The sequence below is a fragment of the Panthera leo genome, chromosome E2, assembly GCF_018350215.1.
Source record: "Panthera leo isolate Ple1 chromosome E2, P.leo_Ple1_pat1.1, whole genome shotgun sequence".
NCBI classification, from domain to species: Eukaryota; Metazoa; Chordata; class Mammalia; order Carnivora; family Felidae; genus Panthera; species Panthera leo.
Window position 1 is genome coordinate 24,625,561 of NC_056693.1, and position 24,021 is coordinate 24,649,581.

The 24,021-nt window shown below is 41.5% G+C and overlaps 1 protein-coding gene across 2 annotated transcripts in view; it reads right to left on the minus strand.

Moving 5' to 3' along the window:
- The window catches only part of SHCBP1 (SHC binding and spindle associated 1), a 61,383-nt gene extending 37,761 nt beyond the window's left edge, over positions 1 to 23,622 (minus strand). For both annotated transcript variants that reach the window (XM_042919922.1, XM_042919921.1), the window contains exons 1-10: positions 23,496 to 23,622; positions 20,708 to 20,875; positions 20,410 to 20,525; positions 18,783 to 18,991; positions 7,709 to 7,801; positions 4,519 to 4,752; positions 4,260 to 4,428; positions 3,831 to 3,951; positions 917 to 1,048; positions 159 to 277 (exon numbers count right to left, since the gene is read on the minus strand). In XM_042919922.1, coding sequence (XP_042775856.1) covers positions 159 to 277; positions 917 to 1,048; positions 3,831 to 3,951; positions 4,260 to 4,428; positions 4,519 to 4,752; positions 7,709 to 7,801; positions 18,783 to 18,991; positions 20,410 to 20,525; positions 20,708 to 20,875; positions 23,496 to 23,604 — 1,470 coding nt within the window. In that variant the 5' untranslated portion in view covers positions 23,605 to 23,622. The remainder of the gene's footprint in view (positions 1 to 158; positions 278 to 916; positions 1,049 to 3,830; positions 3,952 to 4,259; positions 4,429 to 4,518; positions 4,753 to 7,708; positions 7,802 to 18,782; positions 18,992 to 20,409; positions 20,526 to 20,707; positions 20,876 to 23,495) is intronic.
- Between the last annotated feature and the right edge of the window lie 399 nt (positions 23,623 to 24,021).

The window sequence follows — 24,021 nt, forward strand, 5'->3', positions numbered from 1 at the left end:
CTTACACAATTGACTCTGGCTGATTTAGTGTATATAAGTGTCTGAACTTCTTTGAGGAAAGAGAACGGGAGTGTACATCTTTACATCTTGGTCCCACATTTTACTTATTTAGAACTTAAACCTAAACTTCTTTCCCAAAAGATAAGAGATTATCCTACCTTGGCACCATATAAATCTGAGTTCTTCATTAAAAATTCTGCTGATGTTCGCACCGTGACTCCTGTAGTTTCACACTGCAGCACACAGTTTTCCAATGTGGTCTTACCACGATGAATGACTAGAATGAAAACATGCAATCAAATGCTTTAAGTAATGTGTGTTTTCCAATATTAGAAATGGTCTAGAGCTGACATTAGGTGGTCTAAATATTTCACTAGCCACCATGTAAACTTTGTTATTGGAATTACAAATTCATAATTTACAAAACAATGACTAAAATCTAAAAGCAGCATTTTAAAAAAGAATGATCTCAGAAACGTAAAACCAAGTTAAAAAGCACTTTTCATTACCAAAAAAGTATCAGAAAGTAACTTTCATGAGTATCCTGGAAGGGAGAAGAAAAGGAGACCAATTCTAGAAAGGGAATACAGATCCTAGGAAACAAATACCAGCACAATGGGAAAATAGCTGCATTGAGTTTAGGGCTAATCGAAAACAAAGAACACAGACCACAATATTGGAATGTTTGAAAGAAAAAAATGATCACAAAGAAACCAATATTAAACTAACAAATTTTCAGAATAGACAACTATTTTTTACTTTAGAGTAAGCTTCCTAAGTCATCATGTTATGTGTACATAAATAATTAGTCAGTCTTCCATATACTCAAAAGTAAGTTTATTAAATTGCATTTTCCAGGGAAAGTAAAGTTTTCCTTCCTGGAACAAAATAATACATGAAATATTCAGATACTTACTCAAGATTCCTTCTACAGCATCATGCTGAATAAATTTTATGCTTGAGATCTTAATATCTGCACCTGTACAATCCACAAAAGTGTCTCCTTTGCCCCTCTTTTCTATCACAATATCATCTGGTAGACCATATCCTAAGGAAGAGAGCAAGAGTGTTCAAGATGCTTGAGGGGAAATGTCTAAACACAAAATTGCTACAGTAGATTTCTCTATTTCAAATGACCACAAATGATATTTGAGACCAGTCAACCAAGTTGCATTTAAGTAAAATCTAATTATCTCCTCACATATCTTGTTTAATTTAAACCAGGGTATACAATTTTTAATTATAACAACTCCTCAGTTTGCTCCCATTATCAGGAAGACTACCCTATCAACCATCTCAGACCAGGTCAGCACTAAATTTGCTTACAAAACTGCTATATAAAAGTAAATAATCCTAAATACTCACAGCTGGTTCAAAAAGTTTTAAAAATGCATTTAACCCTTAAAAGTTTTTTTCCCCACTCTAAAATCCTATTATTCTAATACAAATTAGGTTTGAAAAGTCTTAGGCATTTCTCAAGATTTTTAAATTTTAGTATTCTCTTAAACAGGTTGACTTAGAACCTGACAGATGGACTTAAAACAATTTCACTTATTGAAAAAACAGGTCTACTCATGAACCAATAAAAAACAATGGAGCTCTACAAATTCCAAACTAATAATGCAGGCCAGACCTCTGAATGGGCTTACAAAACCTGGAGTGTCAGAAAACTAGAGAAGTTGTCTGACTTTCATCATAAAATGGAATCACATAGAAAAAGCTGTAAGAACTAAGTCTCAATGTCTAAGATGAGCCTTTGTTTGAGTAAATGAAAGCAGTCACTACATTAAACAGGCAAAACCAATAAAGTTTTCTGTACTCAAAGGACACAGACAAGCCTTTGGGGGCACTGAAGAAGAATACAAGAGGATTCCATACTTGGGGGTAATGCCAGTGGTGGACTCTGGATGATTGGATTGTAAGTAATTTCTCTTTCTGATTTCTTTTGTGTTTGCCTGCAGTTGGAACATTTTCTACGATAACCATTATGTTTATCATCAAAAAAATTAAAAACTAAAAAAATTTGCCATATTGAGGAAAAAAATTAAGCTTATTACATTAACAAGCTACATATTCTTAGCAATTTAAAACATAAAACCATCATTTAAGCAAATGTACTAAACAAGAAAGAAAAACCCTACTATAGGTACTGTTAACACCCTGCACATAGTAGGTACTCAATTATATATCTCTTGTGATAAGTGTTAGCTATAGATCAGTCAGATAAGGTATCAGATTAGCCTTAATCTTCTTACGCATGAACAGGTACTCCATATATTCACACTAGATATACCACCTCATTCCCCAAATTCTCAGAAATGCCCCCTGTTAGTAAATCTATAGTCATTTTTACACTTAATCCTCAGATATCTATATGGTTATTTATGACACTTTGGCAATTTCATTAATAATTTCCTCACCAACCTAGGAAGAACTGCTATCCACCATACAATCTATAATATCAATGCTATTTTCACTATGCTAAAAAATAAAGTGTTTTTATTGCAGCGATTTATCCTGCAGATGTGTTATTTATATACACACATCTATTATATATCAAATATTTGGAGAAGAGAAAGAACAAAAATTACCTACATAAAACAAAAAAGGGGGTAAAGTGATGTACTAGTGAACAGCAGGAAATTAAACTCCCAGCCTTGCTTCCATTAAGAAGTTTTGACAAGATAAAGATAAAGAGCATAGCTTAAGCAGTTTGTGAACAGCTGCACAAGTCCCAAAATGATATATGATTTTTTGCATTACAAGCTTTATTGCTAACTTGAAGCTTTTTTAGTAAATAGTTGAACAGGTGCATCTAAATTTAATATGTTATGGAAATACACAGGACCATGAAGAACAACTGTAAAGTAACCTAAATTTAGGAATCACTCTAAATGTACAATAAGATTATGACAGCCTAAAAAGCTATTTTTAATAGAATCTTTCAACATTAATGTTCTCATAAGTATACTTTGGTCAAGATACGAAGTAGAATTTGACATTCAGCAAGTTTAAAGAATGAATAAGATAAAGATTTTTGGTCCACTTTCAAGTTGGACCTGCACCTATGCAGAAATACGTTAAATTTAAAACAAAAACCATGCATCAACACATCCATAACATATAAGAAATTAAGAGTAGGCAGGAAATAAAAAATACTAAACCTTAAAAAATATTCCTAGGGAAAATTTTTATTCTAGAAATGAAATTTCCTTTCCATAAACCACCTACATTCTGGAAAATATGCTTCTTCGTAATGGTCTTTTTTTCTCTATGTTCTTGTTTTCCCAACACATACAATGCCACAAAAAAATCATACCTCAAGTTGCTCAAACACTGAGTCAATGTCCCACACACTTTAAATATATATATATATATATATATATATATATATATATATATATATATATATATATATATAATATATTATATATATAAAATATAAATATATATATATATATAATATATACTATATATATATATTTTTTTTTTTTTTTTTTTGAGAGACAGAGAGAGAGGACACATGTGGCAGGCAGGCACACGTGGGAAAAGGGCAGAGGGAGAGAGAGAATCTTAAGCAGCCAGCACAGAGCCAAGGCAGGACTCAATCTCACAACTGTGAAATCATGACTTGAGCCAAAATCAGGAGTTAGTAGCTTAACCAACTGAACCACCCAGGCTCTCCTAAACACTCAAAATATTTTAAGGAAATTCATTTGAAATCAAATAGAATTAATCATATTCTTGGAGTTTCAACAAGATCAGTGATTTACTGTTTTCTTAAGCATTATCATGCCAGAGAGTTTGGTCTCATGATATTCCGGACTCACCTTCCAACTCAATGGAGTCAGCAATGGCGAATGTGCCATGTACCATGTAATGGCCAGGACAAACAATCACAGTGTCACCTTCATAGCAGGCATTTATAGCAGACAATGGATCACTATGGAACTAGAAAACAACAACATATTGCAAATATACACCCCCAAAAGCAACCTACATATCACTCCAGGTACTCTCATGTTTCACTTTCAAAGTACCAAAACCACATACTTAAAAAAAATATATCCTCAGCTACTGCACTGAACCCAACACGTGCTTGGTAAGTGACTAATGCTTATGAAAGGCAGGGCTCTCACTACTACCCATTTCACAAAAAATCAACTCTGGGAAGCTCCTATAAACGCTTTGTAGAATTCAGGAAAACCTGGCATGAATTAGAAGAGAAAAAGCCACCTGCAGCAAAAAACTCCTTTTACCTGAATTTCTGTTTCTTCCTTACAAGGCTCCTGACAAAGCCTGTCCCTGAGCAGAGACCGAAGCAGACCAGTCATCATGGTGGAGGAGACCACATGTGTGACCTTCTGACCATTTGGACGAATGCCCTTTGCTTGGATATTCGAATTCTTCTGATAACCAAACACGTATCTTAGAGAAACCAACAGACCTATCAGTTCTCAGTAAGATAGCTGGTTAGAAAAGATGCCAACTAGCTAAGAATAACAAAGACACACATACCTCAACAATGGATTCTCAATGAGTTTTAGCTTTTGTTTCAACTGTTCCATCTCTGAATATAATTTTAACCCTTCAACCATGGAGATGTTTTCCTGCTCGGAATCGGAGTTACAATTTGACAAACTGCTTCTCAGATTTAAAAATTTCCTGTAACTGTCCTCACATTGGGACAACAGATTGCGGTAATCAACAATAAGTCCTGAAGGAACTCGATCTTCAAGGATGTCATAATGCCTGCAAGTTTAAAAGCAAATTGAAATCCACTGCCTTTCTGATATATTTTCCTATCATTAAAACAGCCCATTTAGTCCTTAAAGACCAGGAAGAAAAGCATTTTATAATACATAACTCAGTACATGTTAAGTCTTTCTGAATAGCACTCTATTATAAGTGGAAGCTATTGAAAGTTTTAAGGATCACTTTATTAAAGTCACTAGCTTTTCTTGCTTTGGGGAGTTGCTGGGTTTTATTCTTAGATCCAAGCATTTGTTATTTACAAACACTGAAAGTCCATGTTTCACAATTTGTAATCATTATTTAATAAAAATTATTTTCTCATATATTAGATTCAAAATCTTAAGTGAATGTCAGAGGGCAATCTGGGAGTGTGGATGGGAAAGGAAGTATCTCAAGTAGTTTCATAACAATGTCGAAGATGACCATATTTATAAGATTGAAAAATAAAAATGATTCAAGTCATCTAGTCCTTCCTCACATTTAAAGCCCTACAGCAAAAAATTATGCTGAATATTCCCTTAGGAAGATTATAACAGTATTTCAAAAACATAAGCCTTTGAGATTCTCAGAAAAAAATATAAAGCTGCCATTACTAAACTAGAGAGTGATTGAAACAAAATAACCTTGTACTGGACAACCTTACTGGTACTTAAAATTTATTATTAGTTTGTATATCTTCACAAATATATAGACAGAACAAAAAGTATTTCTAGATGCAATAAAATAATTTATGAATGTACAGTCAAGTTAATGGACATGAAATTAATGGATTTGAAAATAAACTGCAATATTACTGTCATTACCTAGTGTTTTAAAATAATTGCTTTATTTCTCACTTAAAAGTATATTGACTAGCTATGCCTGAGGCTAGAGTTTTTCAACCTTGGCTGCATATTAGAATCACGGGGGAGCTTTTAAAAATACAAATGCTCAGGTCCCCATTCGGACCAATTAAATTGGTCTCCAGAAGTAGAGAGGTTTTGTTTTTTTTTAAAAGTTCCTTGGGGATTCTAATGTGCAGTCAAGGTTGAAAACTATTGCCTTAGATGATGTTTTTCTATCTTAGTCATGCTCTAAATTATATAGGGGGGAAAAACAGAACCACATCCTAAACAAATTTACATGAAATTACAGTTAACATTCAAACAGTACTTAAAATGAATAAAAAATAATTTTTTCCACTTTTCAAGTAAATGAATTAGGTGAAGCTTGAAAAGCAAGGATTTTGTCTGCTTTGATTAATCCATACTCATTTAAAGATATTCTAGAAATCCACTTTGCAAACAAAAAATTGGGAACCAAACCACTGACTGCTTGATCAGGTCTATTAAGTTATGAATATTAAGACTCAAATTTTAAAATAAATTTCTTAGCATTTCCAATATCCATGCCAATCAGCTTATGTCTTCTCATTAAAGTGATACTTTGTGGTCTGGAAGCAATGAACCAACATCTGTGTCTCAGACCCATAAGCTTTGAAGTACAGCGTTTTGAATTAAAAAGGAAAAATATTTACCTCACAGTGCAAAATCAAGACAGTATGGTTTGATTCCCTTTAAATCCTGCATGTTCATAACGCTACTCCTCTCTTTGCCCAGGGACCTTTTTAAAGAGTCTGCCTATATTTGATAACATTCCAGTTTCCCCATCAAGTACCATAGTTTTCTTCTCCATAACTTAAAACAATTCCTCCCTTACACTTTCTTATCTGCCAGGGATGTAAAAGGTAAATATGTAAATCATCTCTTGTTGTTTGAACATGTAAAGCTGTCAAATCAGAATACAGTCTTTTCCAAGTAAAGATCAAATTTGCTAGATACACATTATTCACCTACCATTACATTTCACTTCAATCAAAACCAATCATTGCTCTCTAAGAGCAAGCATAACAAAACTAGAAAATATGCAAGCTTATTGAAATTCTGGCATTTTATTGAATACGTTATGGGAAAATAGGAAATGCATGATGGAAAAACTGGAAAGGCTAAATAGAAATCACACATAATTCTAAACCAGGAGGAACCATTAACCATACTTTTCACATGTTTTTTACTTATTATTTACTATGTAAATCAAGAGAAATTTACCAAATCTATTTGGGTTCCACGAAAATGTAAAGGGTTACTGCCTTACCTTATGTAGCAAAATCATCTTTCACACAGGGAAAAAAAATCACCTTCTGTAATTTATTTTTTTAGTGCAAGTTCTAATTTTATTCTTACTGCAGCACTGCCTATTAAATTACCACTCATGAATACAAGAAAATTACCTGGTCTTAGAGTACCACCTAGTGGAAATCTGAATACTATGTGGGTTGCATAGTTAAGTTACATTTTTTGTAATGTGTTTTTCCCTATAAAAATATGACAATTCTTCTTCTTAGAAGAAGATTGTGTTTCAGTAATTAGTAAATTTTTATGCACCACCAATATTAATTGTTTAGTATTTTTATCTATTTGTCAAATAAGATTTAAGGACAAGAACTTGACAAAACATCCTGAGATAATTCTGTTAGTTTAGCCCAGTGTCTTTTACTATAGGAACTTAGAATAAAGCCAAATATTTTTAAAAGTACTCTTTTAAAAAATTAAAGCAAAAGAAATATTTTATAATTCAACTAACTTCTTATTTCTCAAATAATTGTCTTTGAATTTAACACAGGGTTTCTTTTAAACACATTAGCTCAAACTGAGTTTTATTCAGACTTACAAAACAGTGAGATGTTTAATTTCAGTGTCCCTGAACTCAGCTTTTAGACTCAAGTATATAAACACTAAAAATAGGTTTCTCTGCATTTGTACAGGCTTCATTTAATAACTCGTCAATGGGTTATCCTATTTGTATAGCGGCCTGCTTCTGTGTGTGGGCCCTTGGAGTAACATACACCAGACAGGTAAAATAAACCATGGACAGCTCTTTTTCCAACATGGACAAGGTCACTACAAATACTTACAACCTCAATCGAGGTTCAACACATCTGACAAAATAATCATACTCATCCTCCTCTTCTTCATCCCAGCTCCTCCAAATGTTTTGATAGAAAAATCTGAAAAGGAAACTCATATCATTCAAATTAATCACTGGCTCAGTGTTAGGGTTTTGGAGAGTGCAAGCTAAAGAGTAAATCACAACAACTCTATCAGTGATGATAGAGAATGCTGCATAAATGCTAGACTTGATAGTTTTGAGTCATACAAGAACTTTTTTAGATTGACTAAAGAAGTTTTCTACAACACTGTTTCCATTACCACCTCTTTTTAATCAGAAGAACTATTTATTGACCATCTGTAATTGGGTAGATGGTAGTGTCATTTGTTAAGATAGGAAAGACTGGGAGAGAAAAAGGTTTGGGGTTGAAAACAGTTTGAACTGAGATGCCTATGTGACCTCCAAGTGGATGATGTCAAGAGCGAATATGAATATATATGCCCAAAGCCCAAGGGAAATATCAGAGCTAAAGACATAAATCTAGGAGTTGTCAGCATACTGATGACATTAAAGCAACAGATGAGATCATCTAGGGACATAATATAAAACAGCAGTTCTCAAACCTGATTCTGCATGTTAGAGTTCCCCAGGAAGCTTTTAAAAATTGATTCCCAAACCTATCCCAGACCTATAAATCAGAACCTTTGTAAAAGGCAGGAGGGGGACAGGGGTTGGGTGCAAGATCCATATTTTTTTAACCCCCCCCCGCAAGCGATTGAACAAATTTTTATTATGGAAAATTTCAAACATCCACAAGAGCAAGTAGTATCATGAACACCGTTTATGCATTAACCAGCTTCAACAATTATCAATGCATAGGCTATTTTATTTCATCTCTACCCTACCCACTTACTTCTCTGCTCCCCACCCCCACCATCTCAACACTGGATTTACTTTAAAGCAAATGTCAAACACAACATTCACAAATTTTAGCATATAGCTCTAAAATAAATCTTTACACCAAGAAAGTGTTATAATTTCTTAATATCCAAATATCCAGTCAGTATTGAATTTTCCCTATCTGTCTCTTCTGCTATTGTTGCTGTTATTGTTTTATCATTGGCTTGTTCAAATCAGGATCCAAACAAGGGTCAGCTATTGCATTTAATTAAATCACAGTTATTCTATAGATTATCCCTCCCTCCTTTTCTCTTTGCAATTTATTTAAGTTTCCCACACTCTGAATTTTATTGATTGCATCCCCATGGGGTCATTTAACATGTTCTTCCGCTTCTTTTACTTCTGGTAAACAGAAAGTAAGATCTAAAGACTTGATCAGCTTTCGGAAAGATGTTTTGGCAAGGATACTTAAAGGCGGACACAATGTACTTCCATCAGGAAGCATAAGATACCTGGTCATCTCTTCTGATGATGAGGTTAAGAATAACCAGTGGATTCAGGTGTTGTCAACCGGATCCATCTACTAGAGAGTTCCCCATCAGTTTTTCACCAATGGTTGTAGCAGCCAACCACGATTATTGCCTAGAACCTTTATTACAATTTGCAAAATAGTGATATTCTGATCCTATCATTCTTTCTTCATGTATTAGTTGGACTACTCCTATAAAACACAATCCCCAGGGGCACCCGGAAGATCAGTCAGTTGAACGTCTGACTTTGGCTCAGGTCATGATCTTGCAGTTCATGAGTTCGAGCCCCACATTGGGCTTGCTGCTGTCAGCCTGTCAGTGCAGAGCCCACTTCAGATCCTCTGTACCCCCTCTCTGCCCCTCCTCTGCTTGCGCTCTCCCCAAAATAAGTATTTAAAAAAACAAAAACAAAAGCAATTCCCAGGTAATTCTAATGTGCTTCCAAGGCTGATTAAAGAGAGAGAAGGGTAGATAGTCTAGGACTGATCCCTGGGTAACTCCAACATTTTAAAGTTTTGAGCAAGAGAGGAAGAGCCAAGATGACTAAGAAGCTGGAAGAGTGTGTGTTACGAAGATGGGAGTGATCAGATAACTAGAATGTGACCAAGAGGGAAAGCAAGATGAGATCAGAAAAGAAATGACTGGGAAGGAGAACATGGAGGACTTTGGTGACCTTAAGCACAATTTCAGTGGTGCTGTGGGGCAGAAGCATTACTGGAATGCCAGGAGGTGCAGACTGTGACTACACAGAATTCTGTCAAGTTCTGCTGTGAGGGCACCTGGGTGGCACCTGGGTTAAGCGATCGACTTTGACTCAGGTTATAATCTCACGGTTCATGAGTCGAGACCCATATCAGGCTCTGTGCTGACCACTCACAGCCTGGAGCCTGCTTCAGATTCTGTGTCTCCCTCTGTCTCTGCCCCTCCCTCACTAGTGCTCTATCTCTCAAAAATAAATAAGCATTAAAAAAATTAAAAAAAAAAAGTTCTGCTATGAAAAGGAAGGAGCAGTGAAAATAAAGCCATCTCTTAATTCTTGTAGATTGGACTGCCGGTCTCTTCACCCTCTAGTCATCTCAAAAAAAAAAAAAAAAAGAACCTGAGCATGCGTTTACTCAGTTAAAAAACTCTGCTGGCTGCTGCCCTCACAACGAAGTTCAAATTCCTGAGCTTGGCGGTATTACTTGGATTCACAATCTGGCTACAGAGCACCTCTCTTGTCAGACCTCCTGCATGCAAACTCCCATTTCACAAGGTCTTTCAAACTTCCATGTGAAATGCTGGTCAGGCTGTCCACCTTCTCCACCTGGTGAACTTATATTTACATTTCAAGACTTAGCTCAAGTATTATCCTCACCAGTACCATACTGGGCATTCACACACATCACTCACATCTGCACCTCCTCCAGTGTTTATTCTCTCAAGACCAAAACCTTAACTTCTGGCTTATCCACTCATATCTCCTCATCCCCCACATCCACTCGGCCACCAAGTCCCGGCCATCCTACCTTCTCAGTAAGCTTCCATGTGTCCTCTCCACACCCCACTCCAGCCCACTCTCTTGCCCGATCTTCTTATTCCATCTCCTTCCATTTGTTTTTCACACAGCAGCCAGAACAAATCTTTTAAAACACAAAGCTGATCCTATTCACCCTTGAATAAAAACCTTTTTCAGTGCTTCCGCAGTGCTTTTACAGATAAAATGATTAATTGGCCGATGAAGTCCCACATCTTCTGACTCCTGACAACCTCTAAGCTAGTTTCATAAGTCTTCCCCATTACTGTCTGTGTTCCAGCTATAATGGCCTTCCAGTTCCTTAAATTCACTCAGCTCCTGAACCTGTTCCCTCCCCACCCTTGCCACAACCCCTTTCACGTAGCCAACCCTTCAGACCCAAGTTCAAATGTCATTTCCTCAGGAAACAACCATGTAACAGCCACCTGACCTAGTCTTAGAACACTCTAATTCTTCATTGCACTCACTGCAGTTTCAATCACATTTATACCTTCATGTGATTAAGATTCATCTCTCACCTTTAGAATGAAGCCTGCTGGTGATGGTGATTGTGTCTGTTTCATGCACCAATCAAATCAGGACCCAGCACTTGAATACTCATTGAATAAAAAACAAACAAGAACCCTCATAACTTTTCTGGGCATTGACCAGAATCTAAGTCCGCAAAATGAAGAATAAATTTAGCCAGGCTCACCTTCAAATACCATTACTAATTCCAGATACTTGTCTTCTACCAACTTCAATACCCATAAAGATTCATTCCCTGATTCCTAATTTCCTAAACTCATCAATTATCCCTTTACCTTCAAAGGCTTCAGTTGACAGATTTTTTTTCAAGTGAGAGAAACTGGTTCTGAACAGAAGCCAGTTCTTTAGATTTATATTGCTTGGCCAAATACTGAATATCTAGGGTTAAAAGTTCTTGTGTACAATTAGAAATTTTCCATAAGATCTTGGAAGCTGGGCCCGAAACACTCTGCTTCTTTGTGGAACATCGAAATTAAGCTCAGCAAAACCAGGTTAACTCACTAATGGTATAAAAAGTGAAAACTACAAGACACTATGCTACTATTATCCAGTCTCCCAGCTCCTAGAGGAATAGAAGTCCATTTTTAAATAAACAAAGGTCAGCCTTCCTTAGTGAATATACTTATAATAAAGAAGATTCAAAAGAACTATCTGTATCAGGAACTATCTGACAAAAGATTTATCTGATGATGGTTAACAGAAAGGAGGTGAATGAGGGGATGGGTGAAATAGGTGATGGAGATTAAGGAGAGCACTTTTGATAGGCATTGGGTGATAAATGGAACTGCTGAATCACTATAAGTATCCCCTAAGTATCCTGGAAGCGGCCTGAGAAAATATCTTTGGTCAGATACATTCTTGGGAAAAAAAGTGTGTCTTATCGGTGTAGAAGACATAGTGTACCACCTCCTTCACTTTCTTTCCTTTCTTCAATTCAAGTACTTTAATCATAAGCCTTAGCCTCCAGAACTTTTAAGAGTTTCTAAACATATACAAACTGAAAGGGCGGGCCTACGGCGGCCGACTCCATCTTGTTCTGTGTCCTTCACCTTGACCACACCTCCTCCCCTTGAGTAACCCCCCCCCCTCACCTGCCTAACAGGACTCGGACCCTTCCCCAGCCAATCGGCTGAGGCCATAGCCATCACCTCACCAACTGCCCCTAGGCCCCAATAAAACCTTTGTCCTTTTGAAACTCGCACTCTCTCCCTGGTATATCACCGCTGGGTCGGTGCAGGTAGGGGATTGAGCTCGAGCTAGCTCGAATAAAGGCTCTTTTGCTTTTACATCGGACTTGGCTCCCTGGCGGTATTTGGGGATCACGAATTCTGGGCATAACATCTGGGGGCTCGGCCCGGGATCCCCAAGACCCCCGAGGGACCCCCGACCCGGAGAGCCTGACTGGCCACGGTTAGTGTCTGTCTGTTTGGTCTGTCTTTTCTGTGTGAGCTCATTTCTGGAATTCTGGTAGTGCCCGACGCGGTCTAAGTGGACGCACTGGAGGACCACGGGCCGGGAGTTTCGGAAGACGTTCCGATCCTCCCTTCTGGAGGGACGTGGAATCCCCTCATCTGTTTTGGAGGGACGTGGAATCCCCTCAAAGGTCTGAGACGAGGCGGGTCGCTCCCGCTGGTCGGCGTGAGGCCGTCGTCTTTGGAGGGACGTGGAATCCCCTCATCGGTTTTGGAGGGACGTGGAATCCCCTCAAAGGTCTAAGCTAGCTTTCAGTTTTGCTTCCATGGAGTTGGAAGACTTTCTAGGGGCCCTCTGTTTTTGTGTTTCTCTGTTTTGTTCTGTGGACTTACTGGACAGACGTTATGGGACAGACTCAGACTATTCCTCTAAGTATTATGATTGATCACTTTAAGGATGTGAGGGGAAGAGCTAACAACCTCAGTGTGGAAGTCCAAAAGGGTCGGTTGCAGTTTTTTTGTTCTAGCAAGTGGCCAACTTTCAATGTCGGATGGCCACCAGAGGGGACCTTCGACCTCCCTACCATCCACTGAGTCAGGAGTATCATCTCTCGGCCTAAGACGGGCCATCTTGATCAGCTCCCTTACATTATCACTTGGCAGGACCTTGTAGAAGACCCACCCTCTTGGCTTAAGCCCTTCCTAGCCCCGCTCCCTCTGGAGCCAAAACCCATTCTTGCTTTGCAGGGGACAAAGAAGAAGAAAAGTCTTACCCAGCCTTCAGCACCCCTCTACCCTGTCCTACAGGGGGGTACTGAAGAAGAATTAATTTTTTCCTCCCCGTATAACCCCTCTAGGATGCCGGAAGAACACCAACCTCCCCCTCCAGGGGAGGCAGACGCTGTTCCGAGAGCAGGAGGCGGAAACGCTCCAGTGGGAAGCCCGCCCTTTACCAGACAAAGGGCTCAGAGGGAGCAATCCGCCTCTGCCGCCGACTCCACTATTCTGCCCCTGCGAGCCACCGGACCCCCAGACGCGGAGGAGAATCAGCCCCATCACTATTGGCCTTTCGCCACTAGTGACCTCTACAATTGGAAAGCTCAGAATCCTAAGTTTTCCGAGAAACTGGCAGGGCTTATTGATTTATTAGACTCTGTTCTTTTTACCCATCAGCCCACGTGGGACGATTGCCAGCAGCTTTTGCAGGTCCTGTTCATGACTGAAGAAAGAGAAAGAATCCTCAATGGGGCCCAAAAACTAGTTCCGGGCGCAGACGGGAATCCCACCACCAACCAGGCTCAGATAGATGCCTCCTTCCCCTTAACTCGGCCCCAGTGGGATTTCAACACGGCAGAAGGTAAGGAGAGGCTCCGGGTCTACCGCCAGACTCTAATGGGGGGTCTCCGAATGGCTGCTAGAAAGCCAACCAATTTGGCCAAGGTAGGAAATGTACAACAGGGAAAAGATGAATCTCCAGCTGCCTTTTTAGAACGGATCATGGAGGCATTCCGTACCTATACCCCCATGGATCCAGAGGCTCCGGAAAGCAAGGCAGCTGTTATCATGGCCTTTGTAAACCAATCGGCCATAGACATTAGGAGAAAATTACAGAAAATAGATAGACTAGAAGGAAAAAGTCTGCAGGACTTACTGGTGGTAGCCGAAAAGGTATATAATAACCGGGAGCCTCCTGAGGACAAGCAGGCTCGCGCCACGGCAGCTGCCAGCAGTAAGCAGACTCGAGACCTGGCCAGAATACTACTAGCTACCACTGCTGACTTCCCCGAGGAACGAGACCGCCATCTCCGGCAGCTGGCAGACGACGCAAGAAAAGGTAAAGGAACCACCAAGGGGGGGAAGTAGAGGCTGCAGAAGGATCAGTGCGCATACTGCAAGGAGATAGGGCACTGGGCCCAAGATTGTCCAAAAGGGGCCGGCGGGAAGGGAAGCAAGACTGATCGAGTAAAAGTCCTAGAGCTAGATGAACTAAGTGATTAGGGGAGTCGGGGTTCAGACCCTCTCCCCGAACCCAGGGTAACTCTTAAAGTGGAGGGGACCCCTATTGACTTCCTTGTCGACACCGGAGCACAACATTCGGTCCTCCGCACCCCACAAGGAAAACTAGCTAGCAAGAAGTTCTGGGTACAAGGGGCAACTGGTATGAGCCAGTATTCATGGACTACCCGAAGAACAGTAGATTTGGGAACGGGCCGGGTATCCCACTCCTTTATGGTAATACCAGAATTCCCCTACCCGCTGTTAGGACAGGACTTACTGACCAAGATTGGAGTTCAGATAACTTTCAAACAAGGGGGGCCTCAGGTCACCGATGGCAAGGGCCACCCCATCCAGGTCCTGACCATGAAACTGGAGGATGAATACCGCCTCCACCAGGAGGCGCTCTCGAGAGAGGATAATATAGACAGCCGGCTACAAGAATTCCCCTCGGTTTGGGCAGAGACGGGGGTGGGGGGGATGGGACTAGCCACTCATAGGACCCCAGTCCTGGTAGAGCTCAAGCCAGGAGAGAGTCCGGTAAGGATCAAACAATACCCCATGTCTCAGGAGGCCCGGAAGGGGATCCAGCCACATATCCGGAGACTATGAAGCCTAGGGGTACTAGTTCCTTGCCAGTCTGCCTGGAACACCCCCTTACTGCTGGTCAAAAAGCCTCACACAAATGACTACCAACCGGTACAAGACCTCCGGGAAGTAAATAAGAGGGTCGCAAACATACACCCAACTGTTCCCAACCCATATACTCTCTTGAGCTCCTTGGCGCCCTCCAGGGTCTGGTATACTGTACTAGATTTAAAGGACGCCTTCAGTCTGCCGCTGGCACCCCAGAGCCAACCCTTGTTTGCCTTTGAGTGGCATGATCCGGAGGAAGGCTATAGTGGGCAACTCACCTGGACACGGCTACCTCAGGGATTCAAAAATTCACCCACCATCTTCGACGAGGCACTACACGAGGACCTGGATGAGTACAGAAGGGAGCACCCTGGCCTCACCCTTCTACAGTACGTAGATGACATCCTGATTGCTGCCGACACGGCCAAAGACTGTGAGCGAGGGACCCAGGACATGCTGACTACCCTGGGAGCCTTAGGGTACCGGGCATCCGCGAAGAAGGCTCAGATATGCAGGGAGAGGGTAAGTTACCTGGGATATATCCTGGAGGGCGGACAGCGGCGGTTATCAGATGCCAGAAAAGAAACTGTCCTAAAGATCCCTACTCCCACCTCCCGAAGAGAAGTGAAGGAATTCCTAGATCAGCCGGCTACTGCCGCCTCTGGGTTCCAGGTTTTGCTGAGATCGCCAGGCCCCTATATGAAGCTACCAAAGAGGGGAAAACATTTAAATGGGCTGAAAAAGAAGAAACTGCCTTTAATCAGTTAAAAAAGGCCCTCCTAAGTGCCCCAGCCCTGGGCCTACCAGACATTACGAAGCCCTTCCACCTCTTTGCAGACGAACATAAAGGAATAGCAAAAGGGGTTCTAACTCACGCCTTAGGCCCCTGGAACCGCCCAGTGGCTTATGTGTCTAAGAAACTAGACCCAGTGGCTGCTGGCTGGCCGCCATGCCTAAGAATTATTGCAGCGACAGCACTCCTAGTCAAGGATGCAGACAAACTGACCCTAGGACAGGAGATCTGGATCATGACCCCACACGCCATTGAAGGGGTCCTGAAACAGCCTCCGGATAGATGGATGAGCAATACACGTATGACTCATTACCAGAGCCTCCTACTCAACCTTCCATGAGTGCAGTTCCACCCCAGTGCAGCCCTCAATCCTGCAACCCTGCTGCCCGACCCTGACCTAGGTGCTCCATTACATGACTGTGCGGGAATCCTGGAACAAGTACATGGATTCCGGATGGACCTGACCGACCGGCCCCTCCCCGATGCCGAGGCCACGTGGTTCACTGATGGCAGCAGCTTTGTGCGGACACAGGTATGCAGGTGCAGGTGCAGCAGTGGTCACCAAAACGGACACCGTATGGGTGGAGGCTCTACCCTCCGGAACATCAGCCCAGCGAGCAGAGCTCATAGCCCTCACCAAAGTGCTGATGCTGGGAGCTAGAAAACGGCTTAACAACTACCGGATTTGGGAGACCCAGTTTTACTAGACCAGCCCAGATACTCCCAGGAGGAGTTACAGCAGATCAAGAAACTCCCCATAGCCCAGGAGATAAAGGGATGGTGGTATACACCTAACAAGGAGCTCATGCTGCCAGACCGGCTCGGAGCACGTGCATCGGTCTACTCACATGGGGGCCCGAAAATTAAAAGACTTAATCCGACATGACAGAATCAAGATTCACGAACAGGACACCAAAATAGAGCAAGTTGTATCTGCCCGCAAGACCTGCCAACTCACCCACGTGAGAGCCACATCAAATAAAAAAGGAACCAGGCTCAGAGGCACCAGACCGGGAGCCCAATGGGAAGTCGACTTCACTGAAGTCAAACCAGGAAAGTTTGGTTTTAAATATCTTTTAGTATTTACAGACACCTTCTCTGGCTGGGTGGAGGCATACCCAACCAAGCATGAAACGGCTCAGACGGTGGCTAAGAAGCTACTAGAAGACATCTTACCCAGGTATGGTTTTCCTGCCATGGTAGGATCAGACAATGGACCAGCTTTTATCTCGCAGGTAACACAGGCAGTAGCCAAGGCGGTGGGGGCAAACTGGAAATTACATTGTGCTTATAGGCCCCAGAGCTCAGGACAGGTAGAAAGAATGAATAGAACCCTAAAAGAGACCCTTACCAAATTAACCATGGAGACTGGCGGGGACTGGGTGACTCTCCTACCGCATGCCCTTTACCGGGTTAGAAACACTCCTTACACTCTGGGTTTTACTCCCTACGAGATCATGTTTGGCAGGCCACCCCCTGTTATTCCCAGCCTTTGAGCCGAACTTATTGCTGAGTTTAAAGATCAAGAACTTTTTCTTTCCTTGAGAGGGCTCCAGAGGGTGCACGAGGACATTTGGCCGCGCCTCCGTGCCATCTACGAGGCTGGCCCAACCCCGACACCTCATCAGTACAGGCCAGGAGACGGTCTACGTCAAGAGGCACCACCGAGAGACCCTCGAGCCGCGCTGGAAGGGACCCTACATCGTGGTGTTGACAACCCCCACCGCTCTCAAAGTAGACGGCATCGCGACCTGAGTCCATCACACCCACGTTCGGCCAGCGGACCCCTCCTCGATCCGGAAGGACTTCATCACGCGATGGGCCATCAGTTGGGACCAACACAACCCGCTCAAGCTCAAGCTACAGCGCATTCAACCCACCTAATATTGATAACTGTTAACTCTGCTTGTCATTGCTCATGCTGCCGGGAGTCCCCACGCCCCCCCAAACATTACCTGGCAGATCATAGACACCAGCTTGGGGACAATACTTAATCAGACCTCCCAGAGCCACCCCAGGGACACTTGGTTCCCAGAACTTTGCATAAACCTCCAAACTCTGTTCCCCTTGTCACCATAAATGCAGCCGGTCCCATGATTGTAGCAGTCCCTCAGCTACATGACAAGGGGGGAATAAAAGGGCGGGCCTATGCCGGCCAACTCCATCTTGTTCTGTGTCCTTCACCTTGACCACACCTCCTCCCCTTGAGTAACTCCCCACCCCCCCTCACCTGTCTAACAGGACTCGGACCCTTCCCCAGCCAATCGGCTGAGGCCATAGCCATCACCTCACCAACTGCCCCTAGGCCCCAATACAACCTTTGTCCTTTTGAAACTCGCTCTCTCTCCCTGGTATCTCACCACTGCATCGGTGCAGGTAGGGGATTGAGCTCGAGCTAGCTCGACTAAAGGCTCTTTTGCTTTTACATCGGACTTGGCTCCCTGGCGGTATTTGGGGATCACGAATTCTGGGCATAACACAAACCAAATGAAGAATCCCGTATCTTTTGTTAACATTTGAGGACACTGAATGAAGGCCATACAGGAATTCTTTGGGTTTTTTTTTTCAACTTTTCTATAAGTCTGAAATTATCTCAAAATGAAAACTTAAAACCCTTTTTAAATTTTTTTTAATTTAAAAAAGATTTCCCTATCTTTGAACATTTTAAAATACTGCAATGACCAACTTTATAATTTGAGTTTTAAATCTAGGTATATAATGCAGACCAGAATTACTGCATTTCATCCAGTCTCAGGCCACAAGGTTATTTTTATCAACTCTCTTCCTACCTGACATGTTCAACTGCAAGAGCTGTCTGGTCAAATACTCCAGAATCATCAAACACCACCCACAGCTCTTGCAGGGGCAACCGATGTTCCTTCAGATCGAGGAGCTCATTCATACACTCCAAGGTAAAAGTGCTCACTTGAGATTCACAGAGGTACGGGTTGGCAAGCCTCACTACTGCCTTCAAGGCTGCAAAGTCCACATCTGTGACCTGAAATTTAAAATGTTACTTACATGGAAATAAAAATTAAGACAAATATAAAACACTACTTACAGCCTGATTTTTTAAAGCATGAAATGGGAACACAGAGCCTTCTTCCATAATATAAAAAATAAACAAGAAGGGCCTTGTTCTTACCCATATGGAGCTTACATTGTAACTGAGAATTGAGAAGACAAACAAGACTGTGATAAGCATTTGACAAAGCATAACTAGCAGGGGTGATGGTCTGGTTTTGCTGGGATGGTAGGGAAAAGTACAGGATGAAAGGGAAGCAGCCATCTGAAGATCAGGCAGGTGAAAAAGCCCTGTGGCAGACTGGCTGCTGGAGCAGGAGAAAGGCAGTGTTTCTTGCTGGAACCAAAGGGAAGAAATGGGCAAGGGAAGGGGCAGCAGTAGATGAAGTGTGAGAGAGGGGCAAGGAGATCAGGACAGAAAGGGCATTGGAAGGTACTTGGGTTTTGTGTTCTCTAGACAAAGAGAAACCACAAAGCCAACACCAAGGCTTTAGTAAATGCAATGCATTAGAGGTTTTAAGCAGAGGAATGGCACATTTCTCTTTTAAAACAATGACTCTGATAAATTTTAGAGAATAAGTCAGGGTGGAGGTGGGAGATTGAACATGGACAGAAGACATGGATTGTAATGACACTATCATAATCAAATTAATAGGCCTTTACTGCAACCAAAGATATTAGCATAACCCAAAATTCAAAAGTCCCCAGGAACAGCTGCCACCTACTGCCTCATACATAATCACTGCAGAAAATGATGTCATTTTAAAAAGGAGCTGCAGCAACAACTTGTATTCTTACTCCCTGGTTTAACATTTTAGTTTAACAGGGTTTTTTGTGGTCTAGTTAACAAACACTGAGAAAAATTCACAGCTATAATTAGAGTGCAAATTTAGTGTAAAAGGCCCAGTCAGCTGAAAAATAAGATTGTTTTTACTTTTGACAATGGGACACATTATCAAGAGATTAACCACATATCTACAAATTTGTTAGGCAAAAAAATAGGCCAGTTTTTAAATGCCTGGTGGGTTTGAGCTACTTAATGGGCTACAACTAAGAAGGTAAAAAATTAATTGAAACTCGGTTGACTTCATAATGAGGCCTCTTTATTTCTTAAATGGTCTCAAATACCTCCTCCACTTCATAGATTTATAAACCATTTCCCCTTGTCAAAGGACACTGAAACTTACACCACCTCAATTCCCTGGTAACTCCTCCTTGGCTGCCTTTAAAATTTGCAGAACATTCCATACACCATGACAATTAGATGTGAAAAACATGCTATTTTCAATCAGCTCATAAACTTTAATTAAAAATAAGCACTTTGGCTGTAACAGTCTGAGGGAAAGTGCTTTTAGCAAGAGACAAATGCCTTAACAACAGAATTAAATTTACCTCAACCAGCACCTCAAACACATTAGTGTGCCAGACTGCCCGCCATCCAGATGGTTCAAGGACCTTCTCCAAGAACTCAGCTGTGAATTCTCTTACTTCAGAGGCCTTGCAGTCAGCTACAAACAAATTAAACACAATAAGAATTGAGACTGCATAAAGCAGAGAAAAGTTAACAAATCTACTTAAATCCACTTTCTCAGAATCAACTGGCAAGTCTGAGGGACTCAAATAAACAATCTACGTGTAAACTGAAAAGATAAAAGCAGTAAAAAAGAAAAAAAAAAACAACCCTACTTACCTAAAATGTAATCTTGATAAGCTCTGAATCGCTCATAGAACAAAAGTTGACTTGTCTGGAATATTTCTGGGAAATGAGTCTTTCCTTCAGGCACAAAACTTTGTAAACTAGTACCCCGCTTATCATGATTGCTACAATCACTGCATGAATCTTCATCTTGGAACAGAGCTACAAGAACAATGAAAATAAGCAGGCTTAGAAACTCCAAACAAAATATAAACAAGGATTTGGGAGCAATGCTTTATTTACCTTTATCACTGTCAGAAGAAACCAGTTTTCCAAACTTGAAAATATCACAAAAACCAAGTTCTACTTTGAAACAGTAAGAACTTAAAATGTTTCATAGGTTAGGTCTTTGTTGTTCTGTGAAGTTTTTCACAGAGGCAGAGGAAAAGGGTTGTTTTTGATTCACTGTAAGTTACCAAAGATCTCCTTTAAAGAATAAAGCTGTGATTCTTACTGTAGCTAGCAACTTATAATAATGGTCAAATATCTTACAGTATTTTTTTCCCCAAAACAATTCCATAAAGTTTCATTAAAGTTAGGAGCTGCTTTCCTATAGTCCTTCTCAAAATAAGTTGAAGCCTTTCTTTATTTTCTTCAATATCAGTCTGTCAATGGCCCCTCAATAAACAAGGATGAGAGATTCTTAATAATGCATAAGGTTTACTTCGCTAAAGCTACTAGGTTCCTCCTCACTAATTTCAGTAACTATGTCTAAGGAAAAGATTAGAAAATGCTAATCACATTAGGTTTGGGCTGTATGTAATTATGTTTTATAAGGCATGATTTGGCCAGTGGCATATCTAATTCTGTGTAATGCGATGTTTTTAATAGACAAAATGGCTACTAAATAAACAATGCAAAGGGTAGCATTTGAGCTGGCAAAATAATTTCCATAGGTTATCTGAGACTGTTATTAACAGCAGTCTTCCCACCCCACCCCCCAGCTCCATGTATTTTCTCCTTGCTTTGACTTCTTTGCTTCTGTTCAGGCCACCAGAGCTACTTGACCTCACAAATGACCCACAGTGTACTCAGAGGTCTACTGCTCACAAATGCCAATGCACATGAAACTAAAAGGGCATCAATACCTCACTAGCTGTGGGGCAATCTCTCTGTGCGTCAATTTCCTCTCCTATAAAGGAAAGGTGAAAATAGCATGCTTATTTCAATTAAATTAAGATAATTAAATTGTTAATCACAACAGTAATATATAAATAGTATATATAAATGTTAAAGAAATAATACCTTTGCCTCACACCCATTAGGATGGCAATTATCAAAAAACAACAAGAAAAACTATCAGGGAAACAAGTGTTAGTGAGGATATGGAGAAAGAGAAACTCTTGTAAACTGTTGTAGGCATGTAAAATGGTACGGCTGCTATGGAGAACAGTATGGTGGTCCCCCAAAGCCCTAAAAATAGAATTACCTTATGACCCAGCAATTTGACTTCTGAGTATATATCCAAAAGAACTGAAAGCAGGACCTCCAAAAGATATTTGTATACCCATGTTCATAGCAGCATTATTCACAATAGCTAAAAGGTGGGAGCAATCCAAGTGTCCATCAATGGATGAATGGAAGGAAATGAATGAAAAAGGAAGGAAATGCTGACATCTGCTACACCATGGATGAACTGTGAGGACATGATGCTAAATGAAATAAGCCAGTAACAGGAAGAGAAATACTGTATGATTTCACTGATAATGAGGTACTTAGTCAAAATCATAAAGACAGAAAGTATAATGATCATAGCCAGGGGATGAGGGAGAGGATGGGAAATTATTGTTCAATAGGAATAGAGTTTCAGTTTAGAAGATAACAGAGTTATGGGAATGGACGGTGGTGATGGCTGCATAACGGTCTGAATATATTTAATAACACTGAACTGTACAATTAAAAATTAAGACAGTAAATTTTGTTTTATGTGTATTTTAACACAATACAAAAAAGCAAAGGATACCTTACTTCAGCACAATTCTTTACCGCCACTGTGAAAGCATTACTTTTCACACATTATTTCACTTAATCTTCAACATTCTGTTAAGACCATTGGCTCTGTTTTCCAGAAAAGAAAACTGAGGCCAAGTGACTTTTACCAGGTCACAAGAGGGATAACTAGTGGAATTAAGTCATACATGTTTTCTCACTTTGCCAAGTCTCTTTCCACTACACAATCCAACTGCAAATGTTAAAGGAAAATTCTGAACAGCTTAAAAATATCAGGACAAATAATAATAACGGAAATCTCCACAAAGAGGTAGACAGGACTGAGAATTACACTTCGGTTCTATTTTTAGACTGTCCCACATTGGCTCCCCTAACTTTGGGCGTGTCACCTACTCTCGGTGCGCAGGGCTACCTAGGCCAAGGGTTCAAGTTTCTTCTCTTTCAGTTAAGGGAGAATGGTTCATGATCTACCTTGAGCTGGAGATGAAAAATAGGAGACGTCTCTCCACAGGTGAACACGCACAAAGCACCCGGAAGCCCACCCAGATATCCAGGTTGGAAATTCCTGGCCAGGCTCAACTCCCTCCAGTCTCGCGGAAGCTGAAGCCAGATGGGGCGGGGAGAAGGGGAGATGCCCAGGGTATCTCCCGACTTTGGCCTCCTGAGAGGCGGTCGGAGCCTCGCACTGTCACCACCGCCACCCTTGAGAGCTGGGTCCGGAAGCCCAAATAAAACCCAGGCGCCCTTTGAAAGTCCCGACGCCCCCAGGACCCCGCGGAAAGGGTCCGCCGCTAGAAGGCGGCTCCTCGGGCCCGGCATAACGGGTGCTCACCTTTCTCCAGAGGCGCTGTCGACTCCTCGACCCCCCAGCCCGTGCGCTCCGGCTGGGGAACCATCGCCTGCGACCCCAGCCCGCCAGCCGCCAGCAACCCGTCAGCCATTTCAAATTTCCGCGGGCTGCCGCCTAGCCCAGTAACAGAATGACGCAGGCGTTTCTGATTGGATAGTGGGCCGAGGCTCTTGGGCCAATTAGAGGTAGGCTTACGTAGCCCCGTTTCCGAACAAGCTCCTCCCCCTCCAGCTTCCACTAACCCCGGAAACAGCGCCTTTGCGCCACCTACTGGGCGAGCGGACTGCTGTTCTTGTCCAAACTCTTGGTCTTTTGTTTACTGGGACAAAATTTAACTGGAACATAATTCGGGAAGATTTCTGAAACACTAACAAGCAATGCCTGGAAATGGGTATTAGAAAATGCACTGAATTGGGGATCAAAAAGCAGTATGTAGACTTGTTTTTGCCATTACTAGTGGTATTACCTTGAGCAAGTCACTTCACCTCTCAGGGCATCCTCAGTTGTA